This window comes from Phaenicophaeus curvirostris, chromosome 4, assembly GCF_032191515.1.
Source record: "Phaenicophaeus curvirostris isolate KB17595 chromosome 4, BPBGC_Pcur_1.0, whole genome shotgun sequence".
Taxonomy (NCBI): Eukaryota; Metazoa; Chordata; class Aves; order Cuculiformes; family Cuculidae; genus Phaenicophaeus; species Phaenicophaeus curvirostris.
Window position 1 is genome coordinate 76,232,517 of NC_091395.1, and position 18,774 is coordinate 76,251,290.

The 18,774-nt window shown below is 40.6% G+C and overlaps 1 protein-coding gene across 1 annotated transcript in view; it reads right to left on the minus strand.

Moving 5' to 3' along the window:
* Positions 1 to 18,774, minus strand: part of DNAAF9 (dynein axonemal assembly factor 9) — an 84,359-nt gene that overhangs the window by 22,307 nt on the left and 43,278 nt on the right. The window contains exons 18-26 of the mRNA XM_069856679.1: positions 17,704 to 17,774; positions 16,971 to 17,021; positions 16,104 to 16,191; positions 12,165 to 12,268; positions 8,891 to 9,037; positions 3,972 to 4,060; positions 3,585 to 3,683; positions 3,222 to 3,339; positions 1,442 to 1,530 (exon numbers count right to left, since the gene is read on the minus strand). Of these exons, the coding sequence (XP_069712780.1) occupies positions 1,442 to 1,530; positions 3,222 to 3,339; positions 3,585 to 3,683; positions 3,972 to 4,060; positions 8,891 to 9,037; positions 12,165 to 12,268; positions 16,104 to 16,191; positions 16,971 to 17,021; positions 17,704 to 17,774 (856 nt within the window). The remainder of the gene's footprint in view (positions 1 to 1,441; positions 1,531 to 3,221; positions 3,340 to 3,584; positions 3,684 to 3,971; positions 4,061 to 8,890; positions 9,038 to 12,164; positions 12,269 to 16,103; positions 16,192 to 16,970; positions 17,022 to 17,703; positions 17,775 to 18,774) is intronic.

Here is an 18,774-nt window from a genome sequence, read left to right on the forward strand (position 1 = left end):
GGCATTAAACAAAAGTTCTATGAACCCTATTCAAAAGAGTCTGGGCATAAAAATACTTGTTGTTTTGTGAAATAACAAAGACAATTGCAGAATACCGTGATGAAATACAGCATCACAGAACATTCAGAAGTCATGTTAAATAGAATTGTCTGGTTAGAAAAGACCTTAGAGATCGAGTACAACTATACCTGCCCACTACCAAACCACATCTCTGAGGACACGTGCCCTAAAATCAGAATCAAAAAACCGTTCTGAAACAACTTGCTGCAATCAAGACAAAATCAAAAGTAATTAAAAAAAAAAATCAACAGACCAGAATATTGCTAGGATTAAATGCTGAGGTGCTTCACTGTAAGATTTAAAAGGACAACTACTTCCTTCTTTTTATTTTCCAGAAGCTCTATCAACACATGAAGGCAAATTCCTACAGCAGACTTCTCTTATTGCCATCCAGCAGATGTCTGGAGTATATCCTGCTATTGTCGAATAGAAACCAGGTCAGATTAAAAACAGTGCTGTAGCAAGGGCTGTTAGGATAGCCCTTTCTCCAAGAAAAATGCATTTTGGACTCACTGCCGTAAGTCAATAAATGAAAGCTCTTGGCTCATTTCCTTCAAGTTGTGATGAGACAACTTCCATACTGGCTTAAGGCAAGATTCATTTGGCCCTTCTGTGATTATTCTTAACTGTTTGTAGCATCAGTGATAACTCCAGACACAGGTGATAGAACTTCCCATGGGATTCCTAACGCAGAGTATCAACAAAGAAATCTCCTGTGATGTTTTTCTAGTCTAAATGTCTAAAATCAAAAGGTAAATGCACCTGGCTTAAGGCAGTTAAATAAAGCACCTGCAGTGATAGAACTGCAGTAACATACCCTGCCCTACTACACAGTGCAGAACTAGTTAAGTTGTACCATAATAACGAATTTATAACACATCTGTTAACAAATTAGAAACTGGGATAATAAAATTAGCGAAACACTGATCGCATAGAGAAGAAAAGGCTTCAGGGAGGCATTAGAGCTGCCTTCCAGGACCTGAAGGGCTCCAGGAAAGCTGGGGAATGACTTTTACAAGGGCCTGGAGCGATAAGATGAGGGGGAGGCTTTAAATTAGAAAAGGGAAGATACAGGTCAGAAATTAGGACGAAATTCTTCACACTGAGGGTGGGGAGGCACTGGCCCAGGTTGCCCAGAGAAATCGTGACTGCCCCATCCCTGGAGGTGTTCAAGGCCAGGTTGGATGGGGCTTTGAGCAACCTGATCCAGTGGGAGGTGTCCCTGCCTATTCGCAGACAGGTTGGAACTGGATGGGCTTTAAGATCCCTTCCAACCCAAACCCTTCTGTGATTCTATGATGATTCTATGATTGATAGTTTCATTTCCTTCAGCCATCAGTACGACCGCTGCTTTGGGCTGTAAAACCAGAACTGTACAAACCTTCCACGCTCCTTGTTAAAATTGACAAGAAAAGCGCACAGATCGCTGCAGCGACATCCTGGAAGGCCGGTTATAATGGTGATAACCACCTAAAACACAGGGAACAGATGAGAAGGACACAACTTGGAGACCAGAAACGAGCTACACCACTCGCACACACATAAGGCTATCTTGATAAAATCTTAAGTCTAACCACAAAATTAAGAGACAACGAGAGTTGAGATCTGTAACTGCTTTTATCCACATCAGATCAACATCATTTTAGAAAGATAAATTTTCTCTTGGCATCTGTACCCTGAACACAGTGAAAGGATAATTAACAAATACAGCAAATGGCATTATCAAAACCTCTGCATTAAAATCTAGCCTGTTGTGTAAGGAGCGATGCAAATAAAGCACTGTGAAAGACACCAAATAGGCTAAATTTCTTGTAACTAAAAAGGGTACAGAAAAATACATCGAGGAGTATTTGAACCTAACAGTTCAAAAAATGATGTCAAACAGCCTTGTCAAACACAAAGAGCAATTCCAAGCTTCTAATACTGAACTGAGTGTGGGGGACACAGAATGTATTAGCAAATCTGTATTTTGAGCAGGACAGAGAAGAGGTGGCACAATAACAGCTCTTAAACATCAACAGCTTCAGCACTTCTGCCTCTATTGCATGTATTCCTTGTGGAAACAACACTACAACAACTCTGTGTTGTGCTGAACTTGACTTAAGAAATTAAGTCACACTGGTAACTATAATGTCATATCACATCATCCTGCTACTAGCAGATAAATTACCTCTCCCAGTTTCTAACTACGTGATACTTGAAGGCAGCCATCTACAACCTGTTAGCAAACTATCTGCAAACTATTGTATCCTACTCTTAAAATCACTTTTGGATGCTTACGGGAAGTGAACATTCATGATAACTCTGAAATATTCAGTCACTCAAAAATCAGAGGTACTCCGTTCATGTGAAGTTACAGAATTTGGTACAAATATGGTTGATTTTCTTCTTTTAACATATACAAAGATACTTAAACCAACATTTAAATCAGATTTTAAAACCTTCACAAGGGTTTTTTAATTAATACTTAATTTTAAGTGTCAGTATGGTCACTGAACTAGACCTCAGGAACTAAGTCTGCCATCATATTATGATATCCAAATAGAAAGACCCTATTCCTGCTGCTTTGGCTTTCTTGCTTACAGCAGATTTCAAATGCTGGAAAGTTACAAGGAAATATTTTCTCTGAAAATGCTATTTAAAGCACTCTAAGTCTGACAATTGTTATTGCCCCTATAGAGAACCGAGTGTTCTACAGATAATATCAGCAAATGTTAAATATCATGTGCTACCTCCATGCTATTTAAAGGACTTTTATGTTCCAGAGAACAATTCAGTTAAATTATTCAGCAATTCACAACAAAAAGCTACTGCTTTAGGGTGAACTCTCTCTGGAGATGGGAGAACATCGTTCACTTGAAGATGTACACCTCATTTCTGGCTTCTATTTTAACTGGCTGACGGGACATTAGCACTTCTGAAAGATTGTTTAAATGAAAAATATAAGTAATTCATCACAAAAACTGAGCGGAGCGATTTCTTCTAAAAACAGACATAAACCAAGTTCAGTGTGAACTGGTGGTACTGGAAAAGAAGGCAGAAAGCACAGCTAAACACACATCAGTTCTTTACTACATGACCTACAACAGAACTAAGAACAGACAGAACTGACTAAATATTCCATGCTAGGGATAGGAAGTAGAGTTGGGTTGCTTCCTTACCTTATCACTTTCTGGTTTGCTTTCAGGAATGATTTCTGACTGTTGCAATAAAATAGGAAGATGAGCTCTCATTACCGGCTCGTGACTGATGCAGCTGACAGTGAAATGTTGCACAAACCTTGCAAAAATAAAAGTTACTTCTTTACAATCAAGACCAAAAGTTTTCATCCATATAAATAGTTGGGAAATCACTAAAGTAAGACTTAAAAGGCCAAACAGAGGAAATAATTCATCTCAGAATAAAAATATCTAGTGCAAAGATAGAATTATTGAACTGGTTTTAGATGAGCATTATATATAGCAAAATATTTTTGTATTATTTCCGACAAAACTTACCCCATGAAAAGTAAAATAATTTCTCACCTCTCTAAATCCGGAAGGGCAGCAGCTATTTTCAGCTCTCTGCATCTTTCCCCAGAAGGAGAAGATATGACATTAAACAGCTTCTGAACACAGGAATGCCTAAATTGAGCAAATTCATTAATTGGTTAGTTAAAGAAGAAGCCAGGTTGGATGAGGCTTTGAGCAGCCTGCTCCAGTGGGAGGTGTCCCTGCCCGTGGCAGGAGTGGAACTGGATGGGCTTTAAGGTCCCTTCCAACCCAAACCATTCTAGGATTCAGTGATTAACTAGTACAAAAATAAAAAGCAAGTGCTGCACTAAGAATGTAACAATTCCTTTTTGAACCATTTTTCTGCTGGTAGCACAGAGTTAGTGTATAATTGCACTGGATTAAGTGGCATAAACTTACAGTCTCTTTTGTTCCACAGACAGGAATTCTTCCTGGACAACCCTTAAAGATAATCCTGAGTTTGTCTGATTTTGCCATGAAGAGAAAACCTGCAACAAACCAGAACTACACGTAAATGTCATTATCTTGCAAAACTTGGTTTGAATTTGTTTAGGAATTTTTTTTTCGTTCCCCTAAAAAAATGCAGGCATTTTAACTAGTCATGAAATACTTTACAATACTGGCTTTGCTACAAAAATATTAAATATGGAAGAAGTCTCGACAAACTGGTGGAAAAGGACCTGGGGTGCTGATCGACAGCCAGCTGAGTATGAGCCTGCAGTGGCCCAGGTGTCAGAGACAACCTATGGCATCCTGGCTTGGATCAGCCATGGTGTGGCCAGCAGGAGCAGGGAAGGGATTGTGCCCCTGGACTGGGCACTGGTGAGGCCACATCTCAAATTCTGGGTCCAATTTTGGGCCCCTCATTCCATTGAGGGGCTGGAGCACGTCCAGAGAAGGGGAACAGAGCTGGGGAAGTGCTGGAGAACAAGGGTATGAGAGGCAGCTGAGGGACCTGGGGTACTTTAGCCTGGAGAAAAGGAGGCTGAGGGGAGACTTTATCACAGTCTATAAGTGCCTGAACGGAGGTTGTAGCGCAGTAGTTTCTGGTCTCTTCTCCTAAGTCACAGGTGACAGGACGAGAGGGAAGGGCCTCAAGTTGCACCAAGGGAGGTTTAATGGATATTGGGAAAGACTTCTTAACTGAAAGGGTTCTCAGGCCCTGGCAGAGGCTGCCCAGGAAGGTAGTGGAGTCCCCATCCCTAGAGGCATTTAAAAGACAGGCAGATGAGGTGCTCAGAGATAAGATTTTATAGTGGACAGGTACAGTTGGGCTCAATGATCCCAAAGGTCTTTTCCAACCAAACATTTATACAATTCCATGACCTGATTTAGTAATATTCTCTTTGGCTGGGCTGGAACTGCTTTAGGAAGTAACCTTACTGACAAGGTCTGGGTTTTCCCTGCATCCTCACAGCTGAGGAAAAAGTTCTAGGAAAAATATTTACCCACCAAATGAACAGTAAAATCCACATGTATCTTTTAGTCATAACAAGCTGATAAAAAAGCCAGGCATTTATAGCCTAACTGCTGTACAGCACGAACTGAATTAATAGAAGTCTCCCTTCAGCAGTGTTGTCCTTTTCATGAGGCAAGATTGCAGCAATCATGTCTAGAAATTGAAGAAAAACTCTTCCTTCCCAAAAGCGAAGGGAGCCCTTCGTTTCTCCAGGAAGCAGGGCTTTGGCTTGCATCCTATAGCTCTAGCCAAGGCAATTAATATGAATGGCACTCCAAACCTAGAAATCAGACTCAGATGAATCACACAGTGGTTTAAGTGTTTGGAATTTCCCTTCTTTTAATAAGGAAAGGCAACAGCCATTGTAATTCTTCACAATAATTTGCTGCAAGACAAAACAACTCGGGGAGGAAAGACTGCTCTCCATTAACAAATCTGCATTCTAAACACAAGGGGACTGAGATAAAAAACATCAAAATAAAATAAACTTTTGATATTAACAAAGACAATATTGCTTGAGTACAAGGATCCATGCAACCAAACACATAAACCACTTCAAAACACAAATAAGAGACTACGGAAAATGCCTATGAGGGATGGAAAGAAGAACTACTTGACAGAAAATTGTGGTTTTTATGAGTCAAACGGCTAGGGATGAAGTGAAAATACAGGTCAGACTGACACAGAACTCAGTGGAAATGAATCAATCTCTTTTTATAACTTATGAACATTTTAAAAAAAGAGCTGCTACGGCATTAAAGAAGGTGAAGAAAATCAGAGAAATGAATACATCCCAAGCCTAAGCAACTTCTCCACTACCAGGCTGAGGATGTGAAAGGTACTGTCCTATTTTCCCAGGATCTAGAAAGCAGGGTGCAGTTCAGTGTGCTCAGAACTCTCGCAAACATCTCAGTTACAAGGAATTTAATACACTCAGATCTGGAGAAACAGGTAATTGCCATTCTCTGTTTCCTGGTGGCTTGGAGTAATTAAAGCACAGGTCCAGTAAGTGAGGCATCATGTCTTACGATCACACAAGAGCAAAACTGGTACCAACATTTTAGTGACTCTTTGTAACTACAGCTCTGTAGAACGACTACGATATCTTGTGATTTGAACGGCAGGCAGACTTTTAGAAAACCATTTTAGAGGAAATCAATAAATACCTGAAGGTAAATACTAACAAAATACAGTTTCCATAGTTTACACAATCAGGTACACTTGATCTTAGCAATAGTTTTCATTTAAGAGATATTATCTTCAAGACCAAAGACATGTTTCATCTACTTCAACTCCAGCAAAGAAACTGCTACGGTGCCAGATGAGAAAGGGTTAAACTGTAGAAAATAAACCTCCCTTCAGAACTGTTAGGCAAAACCCTAACTCAAAGGAGGACCAAAAGAAGCAGCAGAAGGCTGGAGACATTCACCAGCAGAGCTGCTTAGGGACGCACCTTATAAGTCCGGCATCGGCTGAAGTGAACTGACAGCACTTTGGGGAACTAAAGTCAAGAGAGAGTCTATGCAGCATGGAGATCATAGAACCACTTGGTTGGAAAAGACTTTGGAGATGGAGTCCAACCGTACCTGTCCACTACTAAACCAGATCCCTGAGCACCTCATATACCTGTCTTTCAAATACCTCCAGGGATGGGGACTCCACCACCTCCCTAGGCAGCCCCTACCAGGGCCTCAGAACCCTTTTGGTGAACAAATTTTTCCTGATGTCCAATCTGAACCCACCCTAGTGCAAATTCAGGCCATTTCCTCTTGTCCTATTGCTTGTCACTTTGGAGATGAGACCAACACCCACCTCACTACAACCTCCTCTCAGGCACTTGTAGACAGTGATGAGGTCTCCCCTCAGCCTCCTTTTCTCCAGGCTAAACAACCCCAGGTCCTTCAGCCTCCTCTCATAACCTTTGCCCTCCAGCCCCTTCCCCAGCTCTGTCCCCTTCTCTGAACCAACTCCAGTCCCTGGATGATTTGTAGCCAAGTAGATCTAACTGAAAGAATGGAAAAGTAGGAGGAAGGTAAATATGAAAGCAAGAATGAGTAAAAACACTTGTAGAATCAGCTGGAGTGTCAGTGGGTAGCAAAAGGGAAAGGACTCGGAGTAGTTTCTCGAAAAATGAGCACAATCTGTTAATTCAAGGCAAACCAAGAGTACCTCTGGGATTTTTCAGAGGAGAGACTTATTACTGCCTCTGTACAAGAAAAACACCCTCCTCTTAGATACTACACACAGTTGGGAAATGTACAGCCAAAAGAGAGATCAAAAGAAAAGCATTTACAACAATCAGAGGAAAAGAGAACTTTTTATAAGCATAGAATAAAAAGATCTGGGTTTTATTTTATCAGGTCAAACAAGCCAGAAAGAGCAGGTCCAAAATTGCTGAATGCCTCAAGGATGTCTGCTGGTAAAGCAAACGTAAAACACAGATATAAAAGCAGACCTAATAAAATAGGCCGAAAATTCAAAAACAAACAAAATAAAATATTTCCAACCACTCACACAGCGGAAGAGTGGGAGGAATCTAAGCACATAAGATAAAAGGAGGAGAAATTTTATGGTAGCATTAATACTATCAGCAGGGACAATACTCACTGAGCTAGGTGGTCTTTTCCAATCCAGTGTTATGATCGCATACTAAAAGCCTTGTGAAGTCCTAAAATCTCCAAGCTCATTTCCTCAAAAGTGCTATTGTTATAAACTTTTGTTTATTAAAAGCCTCTGTATGACATTGCACAAAGCCAATCTACTCAGAGAATAATACAATGCCATATGGGACACTTAAAGACTTCAACAAAAATTCCCTAAGGATCATGACCCAAATGTGTCTAACCACAAAAAAACACAATAGAATCTCTGCCACCACACACAGTTGCTGCAGCCAATTACACACCAGTGCTACATTTCAGATGCAACTACTAGAAAACAAGCTTTTAGAGTGCTCGCTGGCTTCAGAAAACAAAATGAAAGCACATGGCGAGCATTAAACTTTATGAGCAACACAATCACTAAAAACACATACATAAGTTAGTTTCTCACACATGCACGGTCCTAAGCTCAGGGGCAATCATGTTCCTGGCAAGGACTAGAAAGGTTTACGTGGCAGGGCAGTCTGTGACAACCTTGAATCTGCAAGGTAGATGCCACAGGTCACAGACAGACTCGGAGTTTCTGGTTGGAAGAGAGCCTCTGGAGGTCCCAGACCCACCTCCTGCTCCAAACAGGACTATTGCTGGATCAGCCCAGCTACCGCTTTGTCCAGCCAAGCTTTCAAAATCTTCAAAGGTGGAGCTTCATTGCCTGGGTGACCCTTTCAGCCACCACACTAAGCTCCTAATAACATTCAGTCAATCTCCAAAGCTGCAACGTAACTGTCCCTTGTTGCGTTACCTGCCGCGACTGGAAGAGCTACCTGTAACAGTCCTTCCTACGGCAGTACCCTGATTTTATATAGAAGGTAAGCAGCATCAAAATCACATCAACCATCGCTCTCAACTCCTCCATAAACCCATCCAGCTTCAGAGAGGAGGTTTTTCAATCTACTTGCTAGCTTGTTGCACCCTCAGTATTAAACTGCTCCTTCTTTCTACGCTGTGCTCATTCACTAAGATATAGGAAAAGGTTTTGCTTGTGAACACTGATGCAAGAACGACCTTGAACTTCACCCTTTCCTGTATTTACTTAAGAGGTGACAATCTTTAATGGCTCAACTAACGAGAGAAATAAACCCCTTCTTTAAATTTAAAGAGTTAAGACAGACGTCAACAAATTCACCCTTGCCTCTTATCTGAAACACAAAGAATAATTGCGTGGGTTCTCCCCCACCCAAACCAATCTTTTACTTTACCTGTGAATAAAAAGCTTTATAAATCTTTGTTTTGGGGAAAAGCGCAATCATCAAGAAGTTGTCTCGGGAATGGAATTCAATTGGTAGATGAGCAAGCAAGGAACTTTTGATGTCTATGAAGAGAGCAGCAACAATAGTGTTTGAATCCTAGAAAAGGAAGAAACAGAATGAATTATAATTACAGTTATTGAAAGTGAAAAAAAGGCTTAATACATTAAATAGCAGAGTTCAGAAAAGAAGTATTACAGTCATAGCATGAAGATCTAAACACTCATTAGCTTGCCAGCACAGGTATGGAGCAGAGGGATCAACTGCAGTCACTTACAGTACTTTCCAGTTTATACTTTGCACCTCTTAGAGATACCATAAGCTTTAAGGAAAGCATCTGAGATTGTTCCAACCACCTACACTTTGTCTTGTCTCGAAAAGAAAAGGTTACATTTTAATATCTACTCTTTTCCCTCCACCAAAGCCGAGACCTTCAGCCCTTTTCCCTGCTAACGCTTCACAACAAAGCTACCTTCATCTACAACCCAGACACCTCCTCTGGCACACATACCCTAGAAGAATGAATTCAAAGTCAGCTAAAGAGATGAAAATTTGGGGAGCACTTAAATAAGAATCAGTATCAGTTTGGAGACATTTGCACACAGAATCTCTATGCTTTGCTGACTGAGAGATTAATTATAAAATGAATCCTCTCAAAGTCACTGAGGTTACATACAAAAACGTTCTCCTAAGAAACAACAACTTCTCAAGAGCAAATGGCTTTTGGAACATAGTCCACAGATCCTGGATTCTGCAGTAAAGCTCACAGATTTCCTGAGAAGCGACAACTCATACTCGCTGCAATCTGCACGTGAAGTGTCCAACAGAACATGTTCCTGCCCCGGTAAACATTCTGGCTTCCACAAATTGAAAGAAGCTGAAAAGTGGCAATAATCCTCATGGACGTAAGGTTAAAAGAATCCAGTTCAAAGTTTGATGTTAATTTTGTGAAATCCAAGTATTACTTAGTAATATTTTTTCACATGATTAATGGCCAAAATGAATGCTGGATTTGGGCACTTGCAAGCTGAAATACTTGGTCTTACAGATGACCTTAAAACCACACACAGAGCATCTTCAGCTGCATTCAGTAAAGATGCCCTGATACAGTTTACTGGGACATGGAATAGCTACAGAAGAGAAAGAAATAGACCTGAGAGTTTGGAGACTGGGCAGCAGTGTAGCCTTCTGGGTTTTCTTTTACTCCCATGGTGGCTGGTACTAAACTAGAGCAGTGCAGCCCTACGAGATGAGACAGGGATTCATGTTTTGCCTACAGGGAAGCCAGGGAGGGGGCTTTTCAGCAGGAAGTGCAGGGACAGGATGAGGGGGACCAATCTTAACATGAAAGAGGGGAGATTCAGATGAGATCTTAGGAAGAAGTGTTTCCTCAGTGGGCAGTGGTGAGGCACAGGTTGCCCAAAGAAGTAGTGGCTGCCCCATCCCTGAAGGTGTTGAAGGACAGGCTGGATGGGGCTTTGAGCAACCTGATCCAGTGGGACATGTCCAGGGCCATGGCAGGGGGTTTGGAACTCGATCTTTAATGTCCTTTCCAAACCAAACTGTTCTATGATTCTTTGATGACTCCACAACTCTGCTAAGTCTGGTTTCTGCTTAGACCTTCACGGTACAGTTTTGTGAAAAATCCATCCTGTCCTCCATGGATTCAGTGCCTTTGAGCCTCAAGGGCTCCAGAAGCTTAGGTGGCAGCTAGGTGTCCAGCTTTTCAGAACAGAGAAGCCAGCAGCATGGGTTGGAGGCAGAAAACCAGACATTTTCAAGTTAAGAAGAGAAGCATCTAAAAGGCATGGGGACAGATCTGCTAAAATAACGTACTTTGCATCACCTAAAGTCTTTGTATATTTTATTTTAATCTTAGCATTAAATTATCCTTTCTTTTCCATCAATGCTGTTGTTGCAATAACTTTACGAAAAAGCACACTAACAATTACCCTTCTTCTCCTGTCACTTCTTAACATTTTAAGCTCTCCACCCTTGTATTATGCCAAGTCAGCTGAACAATAAAATGCTCTCTGTCAAGGTTTAGCTTTACACAAAAATCTGGCATCAGTTCAAGAATGATAGCCAGGTTCCATAAATAGCTGGGTTTTATGAAAGTGAGTGTCTTGAATCAAACAATAGAAGGAAGGTCAGTGTTAAAATAGCTTCTTAAACTACCGGGGGCAATCAATGATAGACAACAAAAAGCAGCTAAGGTAAGATTCTCTTCACTGTTGTGGCTTTATCTCAATTGAATCACACACTTTTATTGTATTTTACTGGTTTCCTCCATTAGATGATGAAATCATAGCAACACAATGCTTTCTGGAGGTCACTCAGCAAACGTGTAATGCCATTCCTAAAGAAAATGGAAACTAAAGCAAACAAGAGATATTTTTTTCTCGGTGCTTAGGAAACAATAACCCACTAAAATAATCTCTTTTCCATTCTGAAAAGGTGACAGTTAACCCACTGTGTCTGCCTTGAGGAGGCGAAAAAAACCTGAGTTGTCATCTTTAACCAAACTCTCAACTCCCACTAAGCCAGAAGAGCAAACCATCAGCGTGGCAAGTCAGCCAAGTGAAGTGGTAGAAGTTGAATAAAGGAATGGCAAAAGTCTATGCTGATCATGTCTTTTACTGTCATTACTCAGCATGCGTGTGATTACACACAGCACGCCTTTCCTTCTCACTGCTTTGGCTGGGAAACGTGAACCAGCCATTCCTTTCACCCTGTCAGTTATGTAACACTCCAGGACAGTAGGCAGACACTGCTCGTGACCTCTCTGGAGATAAGCAGCACACTGCCACCAACATTCGACTGAAGGTTAAAGATAGATCAAACAGAGGCAGCATTTCACTCTCCAATAGACCACAAGACTTTCCAATGTCTTGAACTTTTCTCCGTCCATCACTTAAGCCTGTTAGATGTTTTATTAATGCGATGTTCTGTGATTTTTCCTTTAATAAAAAACAATTTCCCACACTCTTAAAGACACTTTGACAACACAGTCTAATGCATAACTCTCTCCTCCTTACAGCTTAGCTATTCAGTAACTGCTTAAGCTAACCAATCCCAGGAGTGGAGAGATTTGCATCAATTATTACAGTTTTAAGCACTCACTTGTAAAACTGCAATTAAATCAGAACTTTCTACTAACATCCTACAAAGTATTTTCAAAAATTGATAAAAAGTTTATGACTGTAGGAATAAACAAAATACTCACCCCATCGTAGAAAGAAATGGAACTCATGTGGTTCTTAGAAATGGAAATGCTGCCATGGTGGGGATCAGAAAAGAGAATGCCATCTGAAAAGAAGTACAATTTGCCTAGAATTTGAAAGAGAAAAAAATCATGTTAGGTTTATATTGATATTTCAGCATCATGTGATGAACAACTCTTCTTTCTGAGAAAGAAATCTATGTTCTTGCAGAACTTTGTTACATTTAACATGCAGTACACTCAAGTAAAGATTTGGGACAGGACCAAGAGCACAATCACTTGATCTTTACTGAATCTCACTACGACTACAATAATATTTGACTTCATCTCATCCCCTGGAGCCCACTTATTATAAATATTCCGTGGCTTTTTTTGCTTAAAGCCAAAAAAAACCTTCCCATCAGGTTGAATTGCAAACTTCCAGAAATGTAAAATGGACAAAACAAGAACTTGGTTGGGGGGTTGGAACTGGATGAGCTTTAAGATCCCTTCCAACCCCAACCATTATACAATCAGAGTGGTTAGGGTTGAAATCCCTCTATCTTCAAACTTTCATTTTCTTTTGTGTTTAGAGACAACTGCACTGGGCTATCAATTCCCCCAGAAGCTAACAGCCTGGTGACAGTCAAGATAGACACAGCTTTACGTTGGACTTGATGAGCTTAAAGGTCTTTTCCAACCTAATCAATGCTCTGATTCATTCTATCTCCAGTTTTTTTGTCATCTTACAGACACTTTGGTTCTTAACAAACCCACTCAGGCAGGGAAAGCGGCTGGAAAACGAGAAACAGGAAGGCTAAATGGTATAATGAATGAATTCCACTGAAGTACTAGAACCTGACATCAGCAAAAAGCAAATTTCTGACAGTCATAAGGCAGCCACGAAGAAATGCAGCAGGGGCTGCCAGCTGGATCTCAGCTACCAGTGCTGGGCCATGCATTAAAAGCAGGAACACATCCCATACAGGGAAGCATGTGAGTCAGCAAAAGGGAAAGGTTAAATACTCTCTTGAAACTAAAATAGTAGACAAAAAGAAAAAATAATAGTATTACTCAGAGTTACACTTCAAGAAAAAGCAAATAACGAACATAGAATTAAGCATGACTTCTCAATCTAGCAATCAATTGAAATTACTTTGGGTTAATTAATATTTTTGGCTTGCTTTTCTCTTACAAAAAAAAATGACAGAACTATCTCCGATTTGCTTTCTTTCCTCACTGATGCATTCTCCGTGCAGTGTGATATTCTGTGAGATTTGACAGCAGTGTACAGAAGAATTGAAGAAATTCTTCCTTATGTCTAGTCTAAATCTGCCCCTCTCCAGTTTATACTCATTGCCCCCAGTCCTATCACTCCAAGCCTCTGTGAACGGTCCTTCCCCAGCTTTCTTGCAGCCCCTTCAGGTACTGGAAGGTCGCTATAAGGTCTCCTCGGAGCCTTCTCTTCTCCAGGCTGAACAACTTCAACTCTCTCAGCCTGTCCTCGTATGAGAGTGCAGCACCCCTCAGATCATCTTTATAGCCCAAGAACAACTCTAAATACTACTTGTATATCTTCCACAAGTGACTAATGAAAAGAAGAAATTAATTGGCAGGACTCATTGACTAAGTTATAGAATCAAAGAACCACTAGATTGGAAAAGACCTCTTAGATAATCTATTACAACCATTCCTAGCTGCCACGACCATTCCTATCTGCCACAAGTTCATCCCACAAAAAAAAATCCATGACAGCAGTTACATCAGCACCAAGGAAAAGGTTAAAATGCTTGATATTTTTTGAGGTATTCTGGTCATGAACGTATGCCTTCTTACAGTAAGAGAGAAGTGACAGAGAAGGAAGAGGAGCTCCTCTGTGCCAGCACCTTCTTTTACCTCATCTTGCCAGACTACAGAGCTGCAACCTCAGGAGAGCCTAAATTAGAGCGCAGCAAACTGTCGTGCAGCAGATGTGAAAGGGAATGAGACCAAGGGGGTTTTCACTCAACACCTAAGAAAATATCTCGCTTGTTGAAGCGTTGCATAATAGTCCTTATGCCACCTACTTAAAACTCTCCATCTCAAGAGTTTCCAAAACATTTACCTGCACAAAAAGGGCAAAAGTAAATTGCTTCATCAGGGCAGACACAGCCAATTTTCACAAAGCCAAAAGAACAAATCAGGAAAAATCCCTACTCTTTCCCTTACATATTTACTGCGTGAAACTGTGCACATAGCACTGCGTTGTTAAACACCTAAATACTCTATTCTGTGTTAACTTTCTTTTAAGTCTGTTCAATTAGAGCAAAAGCAAATTCCCCTATGAGAAAGTCACTATTTAATTGACTTGTACAACATTATTCGCCCTCAATAACCTCTTTGCATAACTACAAAAAACAATGAAGGTGAAGATTTTCCCCTAGAGGTCATGAGTTTATATTACACTAAGTACCTATGTCAGATACTGGTTACCTCCTGGGGCACATCAATACTGTGACAACAGTATCTTCTCCAGACAGTGGAATATAAAAATACTGTGCCATAAGAAACACGTTGTGATTCAACAACTTCTATTTGTTTTCTCAAGGCAAAGCAAGGCACATTATCAGAAGGCTGTGGAGCGAGGGAAAACCTTCCCAAGAGCCGTCTTTAGTTGTGTGATTGGGATATTCATATGGCTTAAGTTCTTGAAGGAAGAAGGCGCCAGAAGAAGAGGAAGGATCTAAGACTGTCACTAGTAATTACAGAGTCATAGAATTATTTGGGTTGGAAAGGACCTTAAAGATCCTCCAGTCCCAAGCCCCCTGCTGTAGGCAGGGACACCTCCCACTGGATCAGGCTGCTCAAAGCCCCATCCAACCTGGCCTTCTGCACCTCCAGGGATGGGGCAGCCACCACTTCTCTGGACAACCTGGGACAGGGCCTCAACACCCTCCCAGGAAAACATTTCTTCCTAAGATCTCATCTAAATCTCCCCTCTATCAACTGAAAACCTTTCCCCCTCATCCTGTCCCTGCACTCCCGGCCTCCCCAACTTTCCTGGAGCCCCTTTCAGTATTAGAAAGCTGCTAGAAGGTCTCCCTGGAGCCTTCTCTTCTCCAGGGCGAACAAGCCCAACTCTCTCAGCCTGTCCTTGTATGGAGGTGGCTCTAGCCATTAGATCATCTTGGTGGCCTTCTCTGCACTCACTCTAAGTAATTCATGTCCTTCCTGTGCTGATTCCTGTGTAATCTCATGCCAGAAAGCATTTACTTGACTGAAACTAAAAAGGACCAAGATTGAGCAGCTTTCTGTAACACGGTGAGCATCTGCGCTAACAAACACTCAAGTTCTTGAGTGAAAATGACAATGGGAAAAAACTGGAACAGGATGCCAGCTCCAGGCTTCGACAGAAGCAAAGACGACAAGGCTGTAAATAGATTTAGAAGCAAATCATTCCAATCTCCTCCTACACCATAGGCAGCATATCATGTTGCCCAAAAGGCACATATTTCCCTTTACTTCTTGAGCTGGAAGCCCACGGCATTCTGACAGAAGAATAAATCCCAATCTTTGCAATCCAGTATTCATATAGGTACAGGAAAAACAGGAAACAAGGCACATCATCGTTTAAGCAGGCAGTTTGTGCACGCTTTTGATCTTTAACCATGGAGAACGTGTTCTCCCAGGTCTGCAAATGCTCATTCTCAGTCATGTGAGAGGAGTCCCGTGTGTCCCAACAGCAAACCTATGGCTCTGACAGGAATTCCCTCTTCTAGGACTAGAAATTTCAAGCAAAGGTTCACGACAGAAAAGTAAAACATGGAGTAAAACAAGAGAAAGTTGCAAACACGAATGGAAAGAAAGCTTAGGGCAACAGCACAGGCACACTCACCAGGTGTGCAAAGCCCAGAAACTGTGTGCATTTCTCAAGGTTTTGATAAGAGATGCAACTGTATAAGTCATCGAAAAACCACATCTCACCTTCTGTCAGTGTGGCCTGTGGATTGCTAGAACAAATATAAGCCCCATCACCTCCAGTCAGTAAAGTACCCAGGAAAGATTTGTCTTCCTAAAGAGGAAAAGCAAACAGCAATATCAGAGACTGCATCAAGGACTGTCAGCCAGGCAGGAATATCTTCTCATGATGTAAAGAGTAAAGACTTTGTTAAACGGTATTTTTCAGAACTTCTAAAAGTGGTTTTAACTGCATTGATACAGAAGAACTAGCGAAAGACAGCATGTCAAGCGTAGAATTTTTAAAAGCACTTCCCTTCCCTTCAGGTTTTGCCAGCAGCTATTAAGTTACAAGTTACTGTCACAACCACAAGGCCAGGCATTTTGGTTTAAGATTGTCAATCTACTGAACTACAAGTATGTTACAGGAAAATAAATCTATTTGTAATGAAGGTTGCTGGTAACCACAAATTAAACCACAAATGTGAAACTCATGTGGTTTAAGATGTTCCCAGAGCCCAAATTCGTTTCTTGTACACAGTGCTTCAAGAATTTTCCTTTAGACATTTAGCACGCTAATTAAGTTAAAAGAAAGTTGCCTGTAGAGTGGCATTGAGTTTGGGGTTTTTTTGAAACACATGGGTAATACTTAGTGAGACTTCCATGAAATCATAGGTTTATTAGAACTCTCTTGCTCTTGGGTTTTGTCATTCTTTGCAATAATGAAAACCTCAAACTTTTACACACAATGTATTTTTTTAGGTCAAAGTTTGAAAGAGACAGGGTAGAATAGGCAAGTCTTTTGTAGAAGAGTAACAAAAGACAGTTTTGCTAGCAGCTAAGATTTTTTTGAATAGTGGTTCTTAACAGTTTAACAAAAATATTTAATTTTACCTGCAATATCCGCTGTGCCTTTTCAGACAGTTTCACATCACTATCTTCAACCTGTAGCCAGAAACAGATTTCATTTGTATTATTAGTAGATAAAGCAAATCTAACATTAAATAAAAAGCATTAAAGGAGATTCAAGGCAAATAAGAACCTCGGGTACCACAGAAAAAGTCCTGAGAGCACAGTGCTTCAAAGACAGCTTTGTGCTCTTCAATACTGTGTTACAGTGAGACTGACACAGTTCCTTAAACATATTAAATTGTTTAATAGACTAATGTGATATTGTATAGTCTAAGCCACGCATCCCATTCAGTCTTATTTTTTAGCACTGTTTAAGTGATAAAAAGCACATAATGTTGCCCAATTTCATAACATCCATTGGAATTACACCTCTAACACATTAGAGGTCTGGAAGCAGACTCTTCTTTCTGCTGGGACAGGCATTTAAGTGATCGAGTGCTTCGCAATACACAGAATTCTCAAAAGTCACAGTGGGTAGCATCCATGCCTTTACAGAGCTAAAAACCTGATGTGGTGGAAATGTAAAAATTTAATGTATGTGTTATAAATGGAATCATCAGCCTGTTTCTACTCACTAGTTTTTCACTTAGTGTCCAAGGTTAAAAATCAGAATAATATTAATATATCAATATTCTGTTTCAAAGCCCAAGCTCCATGTTTTCCCTCACAGAGCTATACATTTATAACAAGTTTTCAAGTAAGTCTGTGTACTCACCAGCCAAGAGGTGTATCTCGGGATGGCTGCAGTCAGTATGATGTGGCTGGTTTCTGAATTCATGCTGCCATCTGCAGGGAAGACAACAGAAAGCAAAGTAGTGTAATACCATCCATATACTTCAGACTATTCAATAGGATACTTTAAGAACTTGAAATCTCCTGAGGAAATACAAAATTTTCCTCTTTCAGTTAAGGATTTGTTAGTGTTTACATGAAGCCTTCACAGAAGATTAGCTCCCCAGACTTCTCTTGCTCAAATATACACAGAACTGCTATACAATACCAAACGAAACCTCTGCTTTCATTCTGGCCTTAGCACACACCTCTTACTTCCATATTGTGTCTAGCTTCTTTGCCTAAAGCTACACACTTCCCTTTCATCCAGCTCTTGCCTGTGACCTACTCCAAATTAGTAGCTCAAGATGACTGCTAGATCGAAGCCAATATATATTATACACCAGCGTTCGCATGATGAGCTTCTTCACTCGCCCTCCTCCCTACCAAGGGTTCTGATTCTCATGGTTAAAACCCCACAGCCTCTCTAGATACAAGAGCTCAAAGATCATTCAGACAACCTCAATAATTACATTTCTTTGTGTGCAAACAATCTGGAAAATAAGCACTTGTCTAAAGTTACGGAAATTACTCAGTATCCTGTATTTTAAATGTAAAGCTGCTCCAAAATCAAGCTTTCTAACTATCATATCCTTTCTTAGTTTTGTTTCATCTCTTCTGAACAAAGAAGAACTGAAATTAAAACACCGCCTAAAATGAGTTACAAAAGTGATGCAACAGAGCTCTTCAAATTTCCTTCTGCAAGAGAAAACATTCACTAAGACTGAAGAAAATCTAGGGCAAGTATTGTTACACTCGAATCTTGATGCCTCAGCCCTGCTGCATAACAAAGCAGCCATAAAACCCAAAGTGCTTTCAGTGAGATTAGAGAAACTGCCTCAACACCTCAAATATTCACCACTAGCAAGTTAAAAAATCTAGGTCTTTTAATTAACACAAAGGCTTAAAATAATAATGCTAAGAGCAGCAAAACCCAGCAAAAGCCCTTTTATTA